This window comes from Triturus cristatus, chromosome 4_1, assembly GCF_964204655.1.
Source record: "Triturus cristatus chromosome 4_1, aTriCri1.1, whole genome shotgun sequence".
Lineage (NCBI taxonomy): Eukaryota > Metazoa > Chordata > Amphibia > Caudata > Salamandridae > Triturus > Triturus cristatus.
In genome coordinates this window covers 765,069,704-765,092,209 of record NC_140585.1, presented here as the reverse complement: position 1 = coordinate 765,092,209, position 22,506 = coordinate 765,069,704, and the positions used below count along the sequence as shown (strand labels likewise).

Here is a 22,506-nt window from a genome sequence, read left to right as displayed (position 1 = left end):
TATACATCAAGAAAGCACACTTGTGAACAATTTTATGATATTTGAAATTTGTGATAACTGATGATACTATGCGTTTGGTGTCTTCCAGGTATTTGCCATTTAGACAATGGCAGTGATACAGATTTAGATGCTGTGACGGACCCTCTCATTTGCCATTACCTGGGTCCAGCCGGGAACGTGTATGCAAGAGGAAACCTGTACAGCACAGAAGCATATCATACTGGTGAGCTGATAAAATTGTTTTGGCCCAAGGCATTCACCCTTAGTAGTAGCAGAGTTATGTCTGGAAACGTGACTGGCATAGCTTTTTAGCGGTTCCCCTGTAAAGGTTTGTGAATTTCACTGTAGGGTTAAAGTACCATCTAGCTGGAGTGCACATCTCCTCTTGTACTTACGCTTTTTTAAATTAGTAGGTCCATTGTGTTTCTTGTTGCTACTCTTGTGAACTGGTTTACACCATGACTTACTTTAGTTTCCTTTCATTTGCATTAAAGGCTACAACCCTGACCAGAGAGCAGTATGCTTTGATCCATATGAATCGGAATATTTAAAGAGCGTTGAATGCTGTCCTTATACACTGCCGGTAGAAGATCCCTTTGACCATAATGTTGGCAATGCTGGAATGCAGTCTTCAAGCAGCAAATTGTTGAACTCGGTGTACATACAGCAAGACGGCACCGGGGTCAAAATCGTGACCCTAAACACAGACCTTCTAGATCTCAACAAAAGCCAGGAACAGCCTGCTGCAGTGTCAGGCAGCACGTTTTTAGGTATGTGTACATTTCTTACCCTTATTTTCTCACAAACATTGAAGGGCCTATGTACGTTTAATCTATAAATTAAAATATTGTGTGACCATGAAATGACCTCCGTGTAAGAAATCTCAATGATTTACTTTCATGTTCTTAATGTCTTGTGCATTTATCTGTGAATAAGTATATCTTATTTATGGAAAGTCAGAAGTAAGTAAAAAAAAACTCATAGGAAAATCTTGGTGAATATATTGCAGCCTTTGAAAATATGACTTAAGAGACAATTGACAGGGTCACTGACTCATTATTTTTGATAGTCACTATTTAATGAACACTTCTGGAACGAAGACTAATGCTGTTCGCATCACTGATGTTCATTACATACTTGAGTTGAGGGAAATTAACAAATGTAGAGGAAATTTGGAAAACACCTGAAGATTGTACACTATACCATACTATCTTTAGACCTATACATCTACCTCCCTGCCATAAGGAATAATACAAAGGACTTAAAAAGAGGTAAAGATAGTAAACGATATTATGGTAGGTGTAACTTCTCCACTGACAGATGAAAGGTATCCTTTATACATTCATTGAAAAGTTGTATATAAAAATCTCTGTGAATCACCCACTTCATCCTCAGAACATGCGATATTAAGAGTTGATTCTTAGCAGTCTCCAAGTATAAACTAGTAATCTTCCTGTGAGATGTAAAACGCTACTTAATGTATGATCACTTGTTAAATTCACATGTTCTACACAGCCCCATAGACTGCAATTCAATATTGCTACCATATGAGACTGATTGTAGGGTTTGTCACAATAAATGTACAATAAGGGGGTAGTGGAGACAATAAATCCCATAGGCTCTGCCATTAGACATAGCTAGCTTTTTAAAGACGAACCTTGTTAATGGCGGCTCTCATTTATGGTAGTCTTAAGCAGAGCACGTCTGTAAACAGAACAACAAAACTGCAGGAACACGTTCAATAGCTGTACTTACAAAAATGTAGATTTTCAGAGAGCCTTTTCCTGTCTTCTGTGTCTCTCTTACTTGTTCTCATCTTTATGCCAATTTAAGGCTTATGCAATATGGGAGTGTAATATAGAAATGCAGTCAGAAAATCAGGAGAGCCTGGACTTGAGTCTTCACTGATGTTCATTTGATGGGGGTCAGAGCTGTATGTGTTATGTATTCGTAGCACGACCTCTCGTCTAGTGGGCTCCTCATAAATGAAATCTGCACCCATCCTCCTGAAGGCTATTGTAGAACACCCTACTTCCCTATTCCACATGCAGCCCACTTTATCTCTGCAAAGCTCCTTCTACTCTCTTGAGCTATTATGCCTGGCCTCCAAATCTCTAAAATTCTCCCATTGCTCAGGGCTCTGTTTGCTTTAGAGCATGGTTCTTGCTCGATAATACACTTGTAGATGCATACAATTTTGTTATTGGTGTGTAGTTTCTGGCTCTTAGTTTTAAACGAAGACATGACCATGGTAGAATTGTATTTTGTAATGCTTGAGTGGTTCAGCTGGCCAAGTGGGCCTGTACCCGGTACCACCCCTACCCTGCCCAACCCACAGATGATGTCTCTCTGTGCATTCTCTTTGATTAATCATAAACGACAGCAAGAATGACCCGTGAGGGGCAGGCCCGGATTAACTGGTTTCACTGTTAATTATAGCCAGTTTTTCATGATGTATAATAATTGCAATTAACTCTCCTTTGGATGTACACTGAATTTGATTCCCTTTCTTTTTCATCTTCTCTATCTTACACATGAGCACGCTTCTTTTTAACTCCCCCTTTGGAGCAACCTTTCGTCCTGTTATTTGAATATGGTGATTTTTTTTTTACCGAATAGTGTCTGTGAAAAAAGAATAAAACAGTCACTTTTGCATAAATAATGGGTGCCATCGTTTATTTGAGGGTGCGCATATTTTAAAATTTTGTATGTACTTGTGACGTTACGCCAATCACATGCATATCTAATGTGTTATTCGAACCATAAACGCCACTACAATTTGACTGTATGATAAGTAAATCTAGGTCCAACTGTTTTCTATAACAATTGATACCCAGGTCCGTGGACATTTTCTTGGGTTACCCCATTATGTTATAATGGTTTCTACATATATAAGCAGACTTTTACGGTGCTGGTACTTCATCTTTTCTCAGTTTCAGTGTTGTTTTTCTGCACAGGTGTAAAGTGCACATTAGAGTTTCATTGTAATTATCAGGATTTTTGTAATGTAAAGAATAATTTGCTTTTACGCTGTAACATTATCTACGCAACCTGTTGTAGAAAAATGGAAAATCAGAGATCCTGAACCATTACCATTTCCCCAGAGGTTGAGGGTATTTTTTTTTTTATTTTTTTTAACATCATGGGGTCATGAAGGAAAAGGCTGTGTTAAGGGTGCATGAAGTGAGAAGCCTTGGGAAAAGGTAATGATAAGTATTTGTAGACCTTTTGAGTGCTTGGGACCTGAGAGCAGGTTTGCTTTAGTCCTAGAAGACTATTTCTCAAAATGGCCAGTGGTAGCCTTTGCCCTGGACATCAATTCTCACAAAATCACAGCAGTTTGAGAAAAAGGTTCGGAGAGAGAGAAATGTAGAAGTAGTGGTATCAAAAATCGGGCAATAGTTAAACAGTGATGAATTTGAAGCATTTCTCGAATGTGAAGGAATTAAACTTCACAAAACAAGGTATAAAGGCCAGATGTACTAACGTTTTTTGTGGGCACAAATGGGTTTTAGACCCGTCTGCAACTGCAAAAAATGTGTGGCCTATGTACTAATCCTATTTTGCAGGCCACCATCCCTGGGTGTGCCAGCCATTGCCGATAAGGGTCGCAAATGGTGACATCCTCGTTAATATGCACGAGGCATGCAATTTGTGACCCCATTGGGAATCGCAAACGGTGTCTCTGACACTGTTGGGCATCCCAATTTGCGGGTTGTAAATTGCAAGCCACAAATGCGATGCAATTAGTGACTCGCAAATTCGTGGGTCGTTCTTCTGGCCCATAATCCTTGTGAAAAAGGGTTAGACAGGAGGTTTGACCTGGTTTTGGGTGAGTACATTCAAGTAGTTTTGAAAGTGGGTTTAAGGCAGAAAAAAGAAGTAAGAAGCATGTAATAGAGATACTGAACAACTCCACATTTCATCACGAAATAGACTTCTTTTTATTTGTTGAAAGGAAGAGTGGCATGCACGGTGGGTGTGCCAGTGGGGATTAATAGAGTGTACACGGGTAGCTTGGACAAACAAGCTGTGAAATTTAGGGTGGGACAATGTCAAAAGGAATATTTTCATAGACATAACACAAGTTTGAAAGGTAAAGAGTTTAAAAATGGAGAATGGGTTCAGGTTCAAATTGGAACTGAAGTCAGGAAAGGTAACTCGAAATGAAATGGTCTAGTCCAAAAAGAGTGCTGGGTGTGTGTCAAAATGCTGTGCATGTGGAAGAGAGCAAGTGGTGGGACGTGCAAAAAATAACTAGTTCCCCTAAGATCCAAATTGAAATGTTGAACAAGAGCAAAGAATCTTTACTAGACAAGGAGAGACTCTTGATTTGCCACAGGGTTACACTGAAGAGATATTATGAAAGTGTCTGTAAGAAACATGTGATGCATTTGTTGTAGAGGAAGTACGCAGGCCACACTATTTTTTATCTTTCTTTATGTAATGAGCAATTGGTAATGGTTAAGTGGTTTTAGGAATACTAGTGGCCGTGCATTCCATGGTATGTAACAGAATTCAGAGTTGTCTTGGGATCGATTGATTCCAAGAATGACAGATTATGCAGGTCTGCCTGTGGTCAGTCATAAACTTCTCTTAAACCCCATGTGTGTGGACTCAAAAGGTAGATAAAGTGTTTGCCTTCTTTAGTGTTTGAATGTTGTATGTGTCACAGAGAATGCGAGTTTAGTTAATATTAAAGGGAGGCCACAAGGGAAAGATACACTTCACATCTCTCTTCCACACAGATAGGCACAGACAGACAATAACGCTACAGAATGCTATATTGCCCTATACATTTTCAAATGCAAGCAGGAATATGCAGTGCTGAAGTCCAGACATCTTTCCGCCCTCTCCACTAGCACAATTAATTCTTGTGACTGTTTTTCAGTAAGACATGGTAGTTACATCGTATCTGAACCCACAGTGTCTCAAAGCTCTGCATTAGCTGTTTGTTTATATGAGCAGGTGCTGGTGGGCCGTTGCGCTGTTAGAAGTTCCTTTTAGTAATGTATCCTGTGCCAAAAAAAGAGAAGGGAAGGCAGGGCTGAGATTAGTGGAATTTGTGCACAGCAGGAAATTATGGGCTTTCTGAAGGATCCTGTTTTATCTTTTGGCTTTCTGAAGGCATTCTGTTTTATCTGCTAGACCTCATACTTTGTCTAGCAGGAAGTAATGCAGTCAGAAAAGTGTGAAAATCTCAACTGTCAAGTTATAACAATAACATTTTGCTTTAAATATGTCTGTGTTATGTCCCATTTTTATTCTTTTAATGTAACAGTTTTTCTGGCAGTCACTGGAAAATCATGAAAATAGAGGAGTCACAGCTTTATTAATAGGTCAAACCGAAAAAGTAAAATTAGCGCTATCACGCATTTTGTAGAAACTAGGGGTCCCAGTACTTACACTGCATTGATGTTCTGTTGAGTTTCATGGGACATATTTAAACAGTGCATCATTCGCTTTGGTGACAGACATGTTGCTGTACATGTCACAGATATTCCTCACAGATTATATAAGGCCTCTTCCAAGCTTTTACCTATGAGAGCATGTACAAATACTTATTTCGAGGATTCTTCTTTCCAGAAATTAAACATACCTTCCTTCTACATAATCAGCACATCAAGGTGGCTTCCAATGAAGACAAAAGCACAGTTCTCTCTACCCAGTTATGTATCGCTAGCAATCACTAACAGCTCTTGCTGTGTTTGTTGTGAGAGATCCATTGTGAGATGACCCATTTACATTGCTCACACATTTTAGCAGATTTTTATATAAATCATCCCTTGTTCTGTTGGTTCATGCTTTTAAGCGCTTCCTTCCATATCCAAACCTCAAGTCTCATAGTTTCATGATCAATATGATCTATGGGATGTATAGTAGAGAGTACTCTATACATTATAATGCATATTTTAATCATCATTCTTCCCACAAACTGATTAAATCCTTGGTGTCTTGCTCTTTCGTATGTAAGAAATTATATGGTTGCAGTCACAAAGAATTAAAGCGGAATCTGTAGATCAAAATTAAATGCCCCATAAAGCAGATTATAGTATTTTGTTGCAAAATATATTAGAATCAGTTTATTGTATGTCAGATGCATAATTACTATAGCTAAGAAATTGTAAAAACAGGAAGAGAGCTTATATTTTCATGTAATGACCTACTGCCTGAAAGAATATATATTTTGACATAAATATCTTTACGCTGATCACTGTTCATTTTAGAAAAACAGATCAAACTAATGAAAGTCAGTTTTCATTATTTAAACTGCAGTTGTAATTATGCTCTGTGATACATCTTTCGCTTTGACTGCCAGCTCTGGCAGCAAGCATTATGATGTCTCAACGTAACTTTGTGACATAACAAATGCAGAGCTGTATTATATCATCATAAAATTGCAATGTGGTCAGGAAAATCTTAACTCATTTATGTTAACTAGATTATTTATGTATAATTTAACAATTAATATTGTAATAGTATTTTTTGTTGTTGCTCAGGAGCATGTGTTCCCCAAAGAATGATAATTCCACAAAGCATTCGATCTAGCACAATCCCAGGAGCTTAAGCACCAGTTTTGTGTAAAATGTTCAAAACACAAAAAAAAAATCTGTTCAAGCCTAGTAGCTAGCAGGAAGACAGTGATTAATTTGTAAATAAGTAAGTGCCGGTGCCTAAAGCTCTGCTCTGTAGCCTGAGGCTTAAGGTCCAGTCCACCTCTTTAATCCACTACCAGACAGTCCCTCCCTTTTGCCGGTTCCTGTTTTCTTCCTTTTGAAGGCTTTTTCGTCTTTCTCTTACTCCTTCATTCTGCTTTGTTTTTTCCCTCTCAATATTGGCAAATGTCTGATGAAGAAAGATAAGTGCCCGTGGACTCCACTGGCAAACACCGGCTCAGATTAAGCACTGCAGGAAAATAATGATTATTGCAGTCCTGGATAATTTCTCAGTCACAAACGGGTTGTCAAAAATAAATATCACTACACGGTCCTTTATATTTGATTTTGGGCTTCACCTAGAAGGGCTTGTGGCGTGCTAATGTCACTTTTGAACAATAATTCCGTTTGGAGGAACTGTTAATCACCAAAAACATATAGTATATACATTACAAGATACTGGGCCAGCACTCCATGTGTACTGTGCTCCCTTTGTCACTTTAAACCTTGTGCCTCTTCGTACTCCTCATGTAGGCAAACATTTACTGAGCCAGGTCTAGATATTCCCTACATTTGGAAGACTTTTTCAGCTGTTTGATAATACACCCAGCATTACCACTGCTGTTTCATTTTCCTCCATTGTATCAAAACCTAGTTGATGTCCAGTAAGAATATTTCTGCACTGTAAACGGCGGCAATGCACAACAACGCTCTGTATGAACAATCACTGAATTTAACAGTCCTCCATGTGTAAATCATATTTCTATATTTTATTTTCTTCAGGAACGTTTGGCAAGCCACTGTGGAGACCTCAAGTGGATTCCTTTTCCACCGTAAACCACCCATCGATGTCTAAATCCATTGTCGCCTGTGAACTCCCTCACGCACCATCGGATTTGCAGTGTGAAGAGCAGGAACCTAACAGGACACTTTCAAAGGAAGAGAACAGTGCCTGCTCTCCTGCACAAACATTTGAAAGCTATAGGACTCCTGCATTTCAAGCCTATGTTTTTGACACATAGCATCATCCGGACTTGCAAGATATTTATGGAGCCAAAGAAATATTTTGACATTCTACCTCAAAACGTGGCCCTCACGTAAAACGAAGAAGAAACCATATGTTTCCAGTACAGCTTTGAAATGGGAAAGAATGTATTTTACACAGACTTGAGCAGGGAGATCCAGAAAAGGAAAGTTTGACAGATTTTTTTCTGTGGGGACTTTTCAAAATCGAAATATATAATTTCTAAATATTTTACGCCCTGGTTTTATACAGATGGTATCTCTTGTAATTTAAAGATGTAAATAATACTTTTTTATTTTGTGTATTTTTATAATGTCAGATTTTTTATTAAAAATGTATTACAACATTTTAAGTTCTGTAAAGAGTCTTGGCTGTTTTGAATCGCTGCTTTGTTGTAAGTTGTGGGCGCATATTCCACACCCTGAACTGTGAACACTAGATGAATGTCAAATGGAAACCAACAAAGTTATTATGTAGGAAACACTTTAGTGCTTCTATAATATTCTGGCCAGGAGCTAATGCATTTGTACTGATCACAAAAGTATAAAGGATCGAGCACACTTAACCATCTCGCTCTGTAGTATATATAGGTAGAGCCATGAGATAACCAAATTATCCTGCGAGGTTGATTCATTTATGTGGCTAGAAAAGATAAATTATTCGGTATAATTCGGCACATTTCGAAGGAGTATTACTACGTAATTTTGTTATTTGTACGCGTTATCACTGTATGGGCAAAGGGTTCACCTCAGTAATATCAGTGCAACAACTAATAAATATAGCAATCAGCAACTGTAAGATGACGTGCTCCTGAGCGAAACAAGGCCTGCCACTGCTCAGCAACACAACCATTCCTAGTAACTTTTAATACGTTTGAGCTAGAAACCCTTTTTTTTTTTTTGTTAAAATCTGCACATTATGGCGAGGATGGTTTATTATGTGGCAATTGAGGTTAATCCATGCGCAAAATGCAGCGGCCACGGAATCTCATAATTCCCATGACAGGTGGGATACAGTGTTGATGTATTGGGGTTTTCCGATCAGTTAAGCATGACATTGGTTAAATATCCATTCGCTAGCCATATGCACATGCACAGGTTTAATCCTTCTATTACAACCTTGTCTGTTGTTGAAAAACAGTGATCAGTTGTTGTTTTTTTAAAGAGTTTGACCCTATAGCCTCTTGGACTCCCAAGATTTATTGACCGTCACTATCATACTCTGTCATGCTTAAAAGCATTCCTCAATGATTTGATTTCGTAAGCCTCCTAATACATAGCATTTACACAAAATCATGCCACAGGCAGAGGTGAGACTCCAGTCCTTTCAGCTCTGTATCTTATTGATAATGACTTTGCAGGTGACAGCAAACAGAAAGACACATGTTTTACTTAGAAAGAGGTTGAGCCCAACTACTATAAAATATTACCTTGGTACTAAACAAACTCAGTGAGATTCTTATCTAACACTCCACTTTAGTCAGTCTATGAGCAGTATTCATTACCATACGTCTTAAACGTGATGCCATAGAGTGTGAGACGTTTTCTCTTGACATTGGGCAGCCAATGATTACAGGGCTGATTACAGGGCAGTGCTAGTGGAGATGCTTTTCACCGTTTATGTCAAGGCACCATTTGTTTTCAATCAGATAAATAAGTTAATACCTTTGTACAACTGACTTTCCTAAGGTAGCAAGCTTCAGCAGTCAAGACTTACTCCAAAATCTGATAGTAGGTTTGGGACTCAAATATAGCTTGACATAGTAATTGGCCATAAATTCAATGCACAGTCAAAACAATAACTTTAAAAAATAATAATTTTGTATTTGCAGTTATAAAATGGAGGTCAGTTAAAATGATGAATAACACAAAAAGAGAAAAGGTCCTAATAGATTGTGGGACTTGGATGTTAACCCAAAGAGTTTATTGTATGTACTTTTCTTGGTCTATAGTTTGAAATACACCTGCGTCTATGGGACAGTGTTATTCTATGGGCCAGTGAATTGCAGGTCCCCTACTATCTAAGGAAATACTTAGGATCCAGTTCTTTCTTATTTGCAGTATTTCTAAGTGACTTAACTTGGCAGACAAAATATACGGTGCACCATAAGTGTAGGCATAGTTCAAATGACACTATTTCACTGGAAACCATCTTTAAAACAATGGTGCCTTCTGTTGCCCATTCTGATCTCCACAGCTGGTCCTTCTCACCTCTGCCTACCAAGAAAAGCACTGCTTACTCTTCCGCTACCCCTTTCTTCCCACTCCCACAGCCCTTTCTGCTTCTAAGGCTGATTGGTGACTGTGATCTCATGACTTATGGGCACTTCCACACTCAGAAGTGCAGCTGGACACCTCTCTTGTTCACTTTCTTCTTCACCAATCTGCCTCCAAAATCTTGAAAGATCATTGGAGACATGTTTGTTCTTCTGTGCATGCATGCTTATTGTTAGGCCCCACTGCCCCCACAGTGGGCTTCCCTTACTTTCTCCACACTTTTTTTAATTTGTTTTTTAAATTATTTTATTTTTCTTCGACAAAGATTTATAAACAACAAGAAATATCAAAAGAGCTGCATGAGATATGAAGCGACCCCCCAGCTTGACCGATTAAGCATTTTCCCTGAATTAAGTATAGGACATTTTGCAAGCATACACATCATCAGAGCAATTTGAATAATCTGAGCAAATAATAATCTTACCACCCACACTGGATAAATAATAAAGGGGAGGAGTTGATATTGATCACTATCAAATTAGTACATTTCGGCAGAAAGACTAAATAATAAAATATACTTCATTACATGAAAAAAGACAGAGGTGTTCCCCGTTATTTAGTCAACAAGATTTGCAATTGGTGCCCAAATTCTTAGCTCCCTCTCTCTCTTCTTACGTCCTTTTAGTTTATAGATGGATGACTCGATATTATATGCTGCAAATAACTGTTCCCGCCAAATGGAGAAGGTCAGGGGATCAACACTAATCCATTCGGAGGTTATATACAAGCGGGCGATAGCCATAGCAATGAACACAAACTCTGTCTCTGAGCTTACCCTGCAGTCTGTTACATTATTGCTAATTTCGGAAATGAGAAGAGCAGGATTGATTGAGACTGAGATCCCGAAGGTCGTAGAGAGGAAGGTTTCAATACCATAAATACATTCTTTTAATTTGGGCATGAGTAAAACATGTGAACAGTGTCTGCTGCCTGAAGATTACATCTATTACACGTTCCTCCCCTAGTACCCCCCTATTTAACAATCTTTGCGGGAGTATATTATAAATCAAATATTGACATAAAATGTTGACTCCTTACACTTCCAGTAATCAAAATCTGGTTTGCTAAGGACATGGAGTCTTCGATATTCATTTCTTCCTCCCCCAACTTATTGGCCCATTTTTCTGATTGAAACAGTAAATCATCTGGAAAAGAGTCAAGCAAGGTGGAATATAGCTTTCCCAACCGGGCCTTCTTTTGCACCAAGTCGACGAGAGATATTTTTTCAAAATTGGAAGCCTCTCAATAGGATCCTTTCCCCAACAAGCAAAAAAAAATCACCCCTACTCAACCCATACTCTTCTTGCAGTATTGCAAAAGATGCCATTTGTCCATTACGATAAAGATCTCCCAATGCATGAATACCCTTATTGCCCCACTCAAATGTAACCTGATCCCGAAGAATTGGTGGTAAGAATGGTGTAGTCACCAATGGGGTATAAGCATTAAGGTTCGAGATCCTTAGCTTTCGTTGAACCTGTTTCCACACCTTGAATGCTGCTTTCACAGTTTAAAATCTTGTCTTTTTGTAATAGCTGGGTTCAAAAATCGACACAAAGCAACACTTAGCTTGATTCCCCAATCCAAATTCATAAATAGATGGGCGGCTCGCCATTGGTATATCAGCCTTGGAGCCAACAAGTAATATGTTGGAGAATTGCAGCCCAGTAATAGAGTAGGAAATTGGGGATGGCCAAGCCCCCACTTTGTTTAGGAAGAATCGGCCATTTGGCCGCTCTTCTAGACCTACGATATCCCGATAGGAACCTAGAGCATACCCTTTCTATCTTCAAAAAAAAAAGAAGAAAACTCAAGAGGTAAAGTCCTAAATAAATACAAAAACTTAGGTAAAATCAACATCTTTAAAACATTACTCCGCCCAATCAGGGATAAGTGTAAATGATCCAACCTCTCCAATTTCCTATTGGTAGAGTCGATTAATGGGCAAATGTTCAAATCGGGAATTTTATCTACCCGCGTGATAATTGTGATACCCAAATAGATAGACTCTGAAACAACTTGGGAAATCAGGAGGGCATGTCATGCCAGAACATAAAATTTGGGAAAAGGGTGCGATTTCTTTGTAAGACCTGATTACTGTCAAGGAACAGTAGAGAAAAGATGGCAGCTGCGCCAACTAATTGAATGTTTTCAAGAAAAAGGGGCTCAAGTGTTTTTGCTTTACCCAGCGAAGTTGAAGGTGGTTGTTAATGGGGCGGCTACATTCTTTACATCAGAAGTACAGACAAAAGAGTTTTTGCTCACATTGAAGGGAAGTTAGTAGTATAGCTACAGATAGCTGGGCTGGTGCTGTGTTGGGATATGTGTGTTTTTTTCTCCTTCTGTGGTAAGGGGGGGTTTGCTTGGGGGAGTGGGAGGGGGTGTAGCTTGCTCTCCATCACTGAGGGCGGGTGGTAGTGGGGCTTTGGATGGGGGGGTTGGGTGGGCTGGTATGGGTGGGGGCAGGAGAGGGTGAGGGGCTTTGTATTGTCCTCTTCGACATATTTTATAGGGCTGCAATATGGATCTGGGAAGCTGAAGCATTTTTTTCTGACATGGCTAAAGTTTTTAGTTTTTTGTGTGATATGGCTTGCTGAGTCTTTCAATTATAAGGACGATGGGTAGGTTACGAATCTGCTCAATCAACATATGTGGTCTCAATGATAGAAGAAAACGGGTAATGCTGGCAAAACAACTTCGGTTTATGCATATAGATGTGTTTGCCTTCAGGAGACCCATATACAGTGGAATAATCGTAGATGGTTGGGGGATCTTGGTTTCGAGGTGCTAACTTGTACCCGGCAAAGTATAAATATTAGGGGGGTGGCTATATTAGCTAGGTGTGGAATATGCTCATGCAAACTGAGTAAGGCAGACAATTTGGGTCGATGGGCGATTGCGGAAATTAGAGTAAATAATCCATCTCTGACTTTGTGTTCCATCTACGGGGCTAATTTAGACAATCCGGAGGTACTGAATTTCTTAAGTGTATAACTTGCCTTATGGCCATGCCCCTTAATATTGTGTGGGGGTTTTGATATCCATTTAGATAGCCAATATGATTTATGTGAATCCTCCACATACCAAGGCAAGAAAGTCAGAGTTTTTAGAGCCCTTCAAGGGTAGGTATTTGAACATGGACTATCCGACAGTTGGCATAAACTTAAATCACCCGGCCCGGGATTTACTTTCTACTCTGCCCCTCATAATAAACATGTCCAGCTAGATAATTTTTTTCTTTCAAGTCAACTAGTTGACACAAGTATTATCGAGATCTTCCCTAGAGTGATATCTGATCATAACCCGCTAATAATTGAGATCCCTATGCAGAGGGTTGGGAAGGTACAGAGGCCCTGGACCTTTAAAAGGAAACTTCTGCTGGATGAGGCATACTGTTCTCACATGGCCAAATGGATTGTGGATTTTTTTTCTGTCAATCGGAACACAGCATCAGTCTGTTCAGTGTGGGATACATTCAAGGCGGCTGTTCGAGGGGAAACCTTGACCTTTTCTATTGCACGCCCAAAAACATTACAGGGGGAGATTAAAAATTGGGTAGAACAATTAAGAAAGAAGAATGTGAACTAATGAGTAAAATTCAGCAGGGTGCAAGTATAGAGGATTGCCAGCAACATATTGCTATATTAAAATCCTAAATGCATAGGTATATCAGTATGGCGGTTGCAGCTAAATATACACAACAGAGGGCAGAGGCATATGAGCTGGGTGAAAATACTGGTAGAGTTTTGGCCAAACGAATCCAGAAACGGGAAGTTGCCAATCGAATTTTAAAATCCAGGATTATGAAGGTCAGGTTCAGGATACCCCGGCAGGAATTCTAAGGGTTTTTCATACATTTTATAGGCAACTGTATGCTCAGGATTCCGCCGGTAATGAGAGTGACTCCCCGGAAGAATTCTTAAGGGAGATAGAAACGTTAAAGGTAACTCAGGATCAAAATGAGGTATTGGAAACTCAATTTACATTGGAAGAAATTGAGCTGGCTCTGACATCTCTAGCTTCAGGGAAAGCAGTTGGCCCTGATGGCATTCCGCTGGAGTTTTATAGAGTATTTCGGCAAGAGCTTAAGCATGACATCACATATTTACTCGAACAGGTACGTAACAACTATCAGACTCCCGATTCTTGGCGGAAGACCACTATTATTGTTTTTAGGAAAAAGGGGAAATCTGAGCTAAATCCTGCCTCTTATAGGCCAATAACGCTTATTAATAGCGACAGTAAAATCTATTCGAAACTATTGGCAACTAGATTAGGAAAAGTAATTACCCCTTTGGTGTCCCAACACCAACACAAACTTATCCCAGGAAAAGATACGACGGATCATGTCTGCCGGGTAATTGCCCTTCTCGATTGGGCTCAAGCCACGAGGTCACTGCTGGGAGTTCTCCTCTTGGACGCCGACAAAGCGTTCGACAGGGTCTCCTGGCGGTTCCTCTGGTCTGTTTTATGTTGGAAGGGGTTGGGCACAGGTTTTGTACAGGTGGTTAAGGTGATGTATACATTCCCTGAAGCGGTGATTCGGATCGCAGGACAGGAATCAGCATCATTTACCATTAGTAGAGGTACAAGGCAGGGGTGCCCCTGTTCACCCCTTCTTTTTGCCCTATATATTGATCCCTTTTAAAAGAAATTAGAGATTAATTCTCATATTAAAACAATTGAGATTGGGGAGGCAGAATACAGAGCGTTGGCATATGCCGATGACATTGCGGTCCTCACGAGTGATGCTGCTTCCGCCTTCCCAGCCGTAAAAGATTTAGCTGCTCAGTTTAGTGTCCTTTCAGGGTAAAAGCTAAATGCTGACAAGACCCAAATTTTATGTTCTGGTATGACATGCCCACTTTCTCTATACCTTACACAATCCTTTACTGCTGCCTGCAGCGCTAATTTGCCACTGGGACATGTGACTTGCCACTGGGACATGTGACGCTAGCCTCAATGGCTTGGAACCCCTCCACCCTCAAAAAAGTTTAACCTCAAATGTATTTGTGCTCTTTTGCCAACAATTCTGACTCCAGAACTGATGTGTGCCATCATTCTTGACAGAAGCCAATACCATCATCCTCCTTACTCTTTCTGCTATCACAATTCTTTACTGTTACCTGTGGCCCTAATTAGCAACTCAGATAATGTGGCCCTAGGAAACCTCTCCGGACCTTCTTCCATCTACAGAAATGTTTGAAAGATTTTCCACTATAGCTCTGTTGTCTATTGTCTGCCACCAGAGCTGGACTCCATTATTCTGGTACCCACTCAATTATCCCTTCTTCACCCATCTGGTATTCAGAATCCGGTCTTCTTCATTTGACCAACCAGTTCATATACACTAAACACTAGATCTCAGCTTCGTTTGCCAGGGCATCCTCACCTGGGTATGAGACAAAAGGGAAAATGAGAAACAGGGTGATATCCCCTGGCTGGCTCTTTAATGTATTGGCAGGGATCCAGGGTCTTCCCAGCTTACCTAGCATTACTTCATGTAAGAGCCTTCCAGAATGTATACTCATTTCTCAAGACAGAGATCATTAGGCAGATGCTTTTCTTAAGGACATGGATCTTGGACATGTCTGCCTGGCTGCTTGGTCACTTTTGAGGGTTTGCTTACCTTGAAGACACCCTGGTCACAAATGTGGCAACCAAAGACATAGAGCAAGGAACATGGTAACATAATGAATGGACACCAACACAACGAATTTGAATGCAACCTTTTACACTGTACACAATATACAACAGCACACCTTAGCCTATGTAGCAGTGATAACCCTCTTCACCTCTCCAAACATAACATTACGCCAAATTGCTTCACGTTATCGTACCACAATCTAAATCATCTGAGTATGAGTAGTTCAAGATGTGCCCAGCACTATTAGATGTTAGGAGCATAGCGAGTACATCTCTAAAAAAAAAAAAAAACCTGTAAACTTAATACCACAGATCACACCTCAGACCCCACAGCATCATGAAGCAGCACCCTCCTCCATACCTGAAGTCTAATGAGTAGCTAGTTAACTCTATAACAACACACCTCATCACACATTAGCACTACATACCATATCTTCCAATAGTCATACATACCACATCACATAACTCATAGAATGTTGTGTGTATCAGCACACTTCATATCCCCATATCTAAAAGATGGTACATCACTGTATCCTACTGTTTTCACAACCCAATGCACAATAATTCAAAATGCAAGGTCTCTCCCAAAATACATGACACCACCCACTATAGTACTTCGTTAAACTACATCACTCCACACCACAAAATATTTACACCATGCTACCTATTAGCCATCATCACATTGCATAACGCAACACATTACTTCAAGCTTCTGTAAAACAGCAGACAACAAAAGCCTACATCACATCACACCACTACTACCGTACATAAGCAACCACACAACCCTATACTTGCTTCAAACCATAATACACTGGACCAAATTGCACTGCACAGTATCACACCACGTCAAACCATAGAGAATCTTTTAATACTCAACAAGGCCTCTCCATACTAGCCTACACATTGCCATAACACTGTCCAGCACACGACTAGAACAGATACAATAGCAGTATTACTTCATTGCATTTGACCGCACAATATCAAAACCCAGCACACCATACAATAGCAGAGAGTCCTTTTGTAGATTTTAGACTATACCACAGTAAAATTCAACATGCTATGTAACACCATGCTGGACTACTAAACACTTAAAATGGCATATCAAGACACATCCTATCAGGCCTCCTTAAGTTACATAATTAACCATTTCACATGACATGACATTGTATATGCTTTACATACACACACACCAAACCCCACCACACAACATCATCCTGTACATCACCTCACTGTAGCCTGCATTACAAAATCTAACCCCACATGTCCTCAACTCACAGTACTCTACCAACTGCATCATTGACATTACAATATCACATAGATTCACAATAAGCCTGGCTCCTGAAAATACATAGTAGCAATCAATATCACCATGTTTATCTACTCTTCAACTGCATGGGCAGCAGAATTCACAGCAATTCCATACAACCAAACCTGCTTCTGCAAAAATATGGGGACGACCACCAACATATTAGCTCTATCGCTAATGATTGACGTTGCACTCGCAGCAAAACAACCCCTATACCTGTGTTACATCGATTATAGCTCTGCATTCGACCACGTTAACAGAAACCTTCTGTGGCAAAAATTTAAAAAGCTGAACATTCCTCTGCTCCTCCTAAACCAATTAATCCTCTTGCACAGCGACACCTGGGTGCAAGTTAAACTAGGTGCAGGAGAATATCTATTAAGGAAGATTCCAACAAGCACAGGGGTAAATCAAGGCTGTGTGCTTGCACCAACTCTTTTAACCTCTTTCTGGCAGAGCTATCAATCTTGCTGAAAGCAATTCGCACGCACCCAAGCTAGGGGGCATCCAGCTATCCAGTTTTTTCTACGCGGACGATCTGGTGCTCATCAGCCGGACCCCGGTAGGCCTACAGCGGTTGCTGGACATCACGTCGTGATATTCTGCAATAAATATGCTAAATATCAACCAAGAAAAATTCCAAAGTTATGTGTGTTTATACCCACAATAAGAAAACACCAAATAATTGGTACTTGGCATTGAGGAAGCTGGAGGCCGTCCGTGAATACACATACTTGGGGGTCATCATAGACTACAAGGGCAATTTCAAGCCACAATGCGAAGCCATAAAAAAGAGAGGACTAATGACAGCGGTAGCTCTAAGGAATCTAAAAAGCAAGATCACTGGATCAAGTCTCCTCCCTCTAACAAGGGTGATCCAGGCAAAACTAATCCCATCTATCGTTTATGGCAGTGAAGCAACGAGAGGCAGGGATGCTGACACTGTAGATGGCACTGCAGCAAGAGAACTGCGAATGATCTTCTGCTTGCCGGGGTCCGCATCTCCCGCACAGATGAGGCTTGAATTTGGGCTCCCGAGAGAAGAGCAGGGACACAAAGGAACATTCATAAAAAGCTGGCACAAAATAAGCAGGGGATAACCGAAAATGCTAAATGCCCTTCTGTAGAAGGCACTACAAACTAAAGAGAATTGCCCTGCTAGGCTATACTGGAGGCCGCTATCAACCAGCTGGGATTACGACAACTATGGGAACTCCCAGGGACCCAGTCAGGCCTCAAAAAAGTTGTAAACAATATAGTCAGGAAAAAAATCACTCTTGCAGGATATAGCCTCCCTAGCAGAGCGTGCACTTGGCTGGCTCAGTGTACAATCTTACATCAAACTCTCGCCCCAAGCTTATCTCCAGACCGGCTTCTCCAAAAAGACGATAGGGAAGTTCTTGAAATTTTACCTTGAGCTGCTGCCCTCCGCAAATCACCTACCTCCTTGTCTACGCCCTCTGAAACCAGCAATGTGCCGACTACGTGGTGATGGCGAAGAAAACATAGTAAACCTTATTACTGTTTGTAGGAAACTACTGCAGGAACGCAGAAGCCTCCTGAAACCGCATTTTTACAAAAGACGGATACGGTCGTGCAGGCAAGCAGTGCTGGCATGCTTCCTCGGCAACGATGTCCTAAAGAGCTGCTGCATAGTAACATTTCTTGTAGCCACTGAAGTTCTCCTTAACAAACTGAAAGAACGCACTAAAGACAACAGCGGTCTGTATGCAGAGCGGAACATTGCAACATGATCCTCACTTAGGCTCCTGCAGGAAGTACAGCAATGGCATTGGGCTCACTTCTCGCACTCTAAAAGGTGAAAGTAACCTGGTGGGAATGAGGGTCTAGCTTGAAAATTGGTCCTCACCGATCATCATTGATCCAAACTCTTAAAACCGAAGAGTCAACGGCACCGATCTCGTAAACTAAGCCAGCATGGCTCTGATTCTTCTCCGAAACCCCAGCTTTCTGAGCAACTGACTGTGTATCTTCTAAAAGCTCTGATAGGAATTCCTCTGTCCTAACACGTGTCCTTTTGTATCACATGTTTTAATCATTTGTCGTACTGAAATAAAGCAAGCTCAAGATCAGGCAGTGGGCTATCTCATCCATCAATAGCTGGCAGGCATGTCTTTTAACCTACGTCAGGCCTAACTTGCCTTGAACTTTAGCCTCTAGAAATATTTGCACACTAAGCACACCACGCACTTTATGGTAACTCCCACATATGAATTTTAATTATGCCTTGGCTCTCTTGACTACAGTCTTTAAGGCAACACTGCGTATATAGACTCGGCTAACTGTTCCTAAGACCAGTACAACATCACATGCGCTCTGAGCAACAAAACAGATTGCCTTTGTTGTCAGGTTACCTGGCCCTGGCTAATGGTTTTAATTAACTGTACAATAAAATTTACTTTACTTTACTCTTCAACCGCCTGTCTCTTTCAAACTCATCTGTTCTCTTCCACTCTCCTGTTTTCATTATCCCTCTTAATGGTCATATCCGTGTCCCCCAGCACATCCTCCTGTGCTTCTCTCTTAATTTACTCTTTCCTTTCTAACCAGTCAGCAAACAGACACTCAAACATTCAGAACATACACACAATCTACATATCAAGCAACCAATCCTGTACATGTGAGGAAGGATCTCATTTAGGGGGGACGGGATGAATTTAATTTAGGAATGTTGGTAGACTATGTCCCAGAGATACTCAGTAAAAGACCTGTCCTCCTGCATCATAAAAGTAGTAGTCTCCACCCATTCAGCCTCCTTGTTGCTTGGAAAGAGGGCTGTAGACCCCATCCATAGTAGCTGTGGGTACAGTTTGGTGTGACCACATAAAGAGCAAACTTCTGCTCTGCTTAGGGAGAAATAAAATGTGGAGCACCTCCTGCGGTCTTGTGGAGTCCTGTTGGTAAAAAAACATAGGATCTGTAAAGGTAAAGCAAAAGGGCAGGAAGGTACGTTTTTCTTCAGTTACATTATGTTAGGTTACTTGGCTTTTCTAAACTGCTCGCTCATTCCTGGAGGGATATCCTGGTGCTTGACATAATAGATCAAACAAAAACAAAATCTTTGCTGAAAAAAATAAATCAGAACTAGCAAATGAAACTCACCTGGGAAAAGCATTGTTTTCAGTGGTTTCTAAAACTCTGAGTTGCGACATAAGTTTCAGACTTAATGGAAGAGCATGCCAGTAAATTTGTAAAAAGGCCATTTTTGCAGCTAATGGGTGCTTGTCTTTTAAACTGCCTAATACACATGGAAGAGCAATATAAAGTTGGCTTGCTTGTCAACAGATAGCCAGTGGAGGGTTTCAAGTCTGGCATACACGGAGGATCCATTTGGTAAATTACAGATCATGCAAGCAGTAGTATTTTGAATGCTTTGTAGACATGTGAAATTATAGTTGGCCATGCCGACATATTAGGCATTCATATAATTAAGATTGCTTGTGATTAGTGCCAGGAAGACAGTCTTGCAACGCTAAATGGGTAGCAAGTTAAAGATCTTAGGCAATAAGCACAAAATTCCCAGGCAAATTCCACACACCGCGATTACTTAAATTCCTGACTTTTAACATAGTAATAGGATAAAGACCAAGAGTACTGTGTCGTTCCAAATTTATCCAGCCTTCCCGAACAGGATTACCACTGTTCAGACAGTATTCCTGCATTCAAGCAGTAACTATTGTGAGTCACCCCACTAAGTCACCACTTGTTATTTTGCTCTTTTTGTCTACAATAAATTGTGTGTCACCTGCGTAACATGTGACATAGAAGCACCAAGCTATTATAATGCTCACTAAAAGAGTCATATAAACATGAAAGAGTGTTGGACTCTGAACAGAGCCCTGTGGGAATGCTGCATGGGACAGACACTACTTCGGACCGGATTGGGTTGGTGGATAGATTGTGACTGAAAACATTTGAAGACAAAACGGTTCAAAATTGCCCATTATTGACATTGTTACTTAGTGAGAGTTGCGATTGAAGACAATGGACAGATTTCTACCTGATTGATCTGATTAGTGACAATTAGAAAAACCACTTAAGGGTGGTCGGTATAGTGGGAAACAGTTTCAAAGGCTGTAGAGAGGTCTAGGAGAATGTGAGGAGTGGATTTACCCTCTTTCACAATAACCATGATAATGTCTGTCACAGTTAGTAGTGTGATTTCAGTGCTACTATTAGCTCTAAAACCAGATTGCCAGATAGCCAACAAATAGTTCTCCTTCAGGTCAGGTTTCAGCTATGTATTTATCAGTCTCTTTAGGACTTTGGCAGGTGGGCGGAGGAGGGAGATTGGCCAATAACTGGCCATATTTCCAGGATCTGTTCTGGATTTCTTAGTCAGTGAAACGTAAGAGCATGTTTCTAGTCAGTGGGGCACTCAGCTGTTTTGAAGGTGGTACTGAAAAGCTTTGTTAGATGAAGACTCAGTAGGGAGAAGTGGGAGAAAATGAATTGCAAACAGTAGCGTTCCCCCATTCTGTGAGCGTGCAGATGAACATGCCACACACACAACTCTTAAACAGGCATCTTTATTCTTTCACGCACAATCTCACACTGCACACATTATGTCATGATTATAATAGCCACGCCTTAACACATCCCAACAGATCACATCACATCACAGCCCAGAACCACGAGGGTCCTAGCACTCTTAACATCAAAGACACTACATCTCCTCCTTTGTTAAACAAAAAGTACAAACAACAATTAGCATCACATTTCCTCAATAAGCTGCCGAGGTGCTCACTCTAGTCTGACATATCAGGCGGTATAAGGTGGTTGAGCTGCACCTAAACTTGGCACCGATGACGTGGGCTCAGATTCTTGTGCAGGACTCTCAGGCTGAATTGTCTCACTCGTGACCTCAGGAGCTGATGAATGCTGAGACAAACGTTTAAAGTGTGACAAGAATCTTTTGATAGACTTTCTGTGACGATGCGCTGTCATCATGTGTCCTCTGCTCATCACAACCCTCAAAGGATCGGCCTCTAAAAGAGTGTTCATTTTCTGCTTCCATTTCTGATTGACCAGTACCGAACCTCCTTTATCGAAGACTGTCTTTTGGGCGCATAAGCATAGATCAGCATAAGACTTCATCTCGTGTTTTTGAGAAGTGTCTGTGACATGAACGTCTTTGGCATTCACCGATCGGCTCGGAGTCCATTACGGTAGATTGGTTCTGATGGCTGTCCAAGATAGCAAGGTGACAGTTGTGAAATGAGGAGTCAATCGATAGACCCGAAGAGTTTGACAAATGGTTTGAGATAGACTTAAACATTCCATCGATGCTCGCTGGGTCACTCTGTTAAGGATACTCATGATTCATTCGACACCACCATTGGCTTGAGGCCAAGGAGGTGTGCTCTTCTGATGCGTGACATTGAGTCATTCCTTTGATTCTCTGCTACTTCACAGCAGTCCAATGTCAGATTTGAGGACAGCGGGAATGTCCCATGACGCAAAGATGGCATCTAGCTGTTAATTGACTTTTTCATAGATTGTTAATGACAAGTCCTCCACCAGAAGAAAACACAAATATTCATTATTAACTACCATGAGATGATAGTCCATTTTCTA

General features: G+C 40.7%; 1 protein-coding gene across 1 annotated transcript in view; it reads left to right on the top strand.

Annotated features, from left to right (window-relative positions):
* LRIG3 (leucine rich repeats and immunoglobulin like domains 3) overlaps window positions 1-8,026 on the top strand; it is a 66,094-nt gene extending 58,068 nt beyond the window's left edge. The window contains exons 17-19 of the mRNA XM_085653340.1: window positions 89-223; window positions 495-770; window positions 7,440-8,026. Of these exons, the coding sequence (XP_085509466.1) occupies window positions 89-223; window positions 495-770; window positions 7,440-7,678 (650 nt within the window). The 3' untranslated portion in view covers window positions 7,679-8,026. The remainder of the gene's footprint in view (window positions 1-88; window positions 224-494; window positions 771-7,439) is intronic.
* The last annotated feature ends 14,480 nt before the right edge of the window (window positions 8,027-22,506 follow it).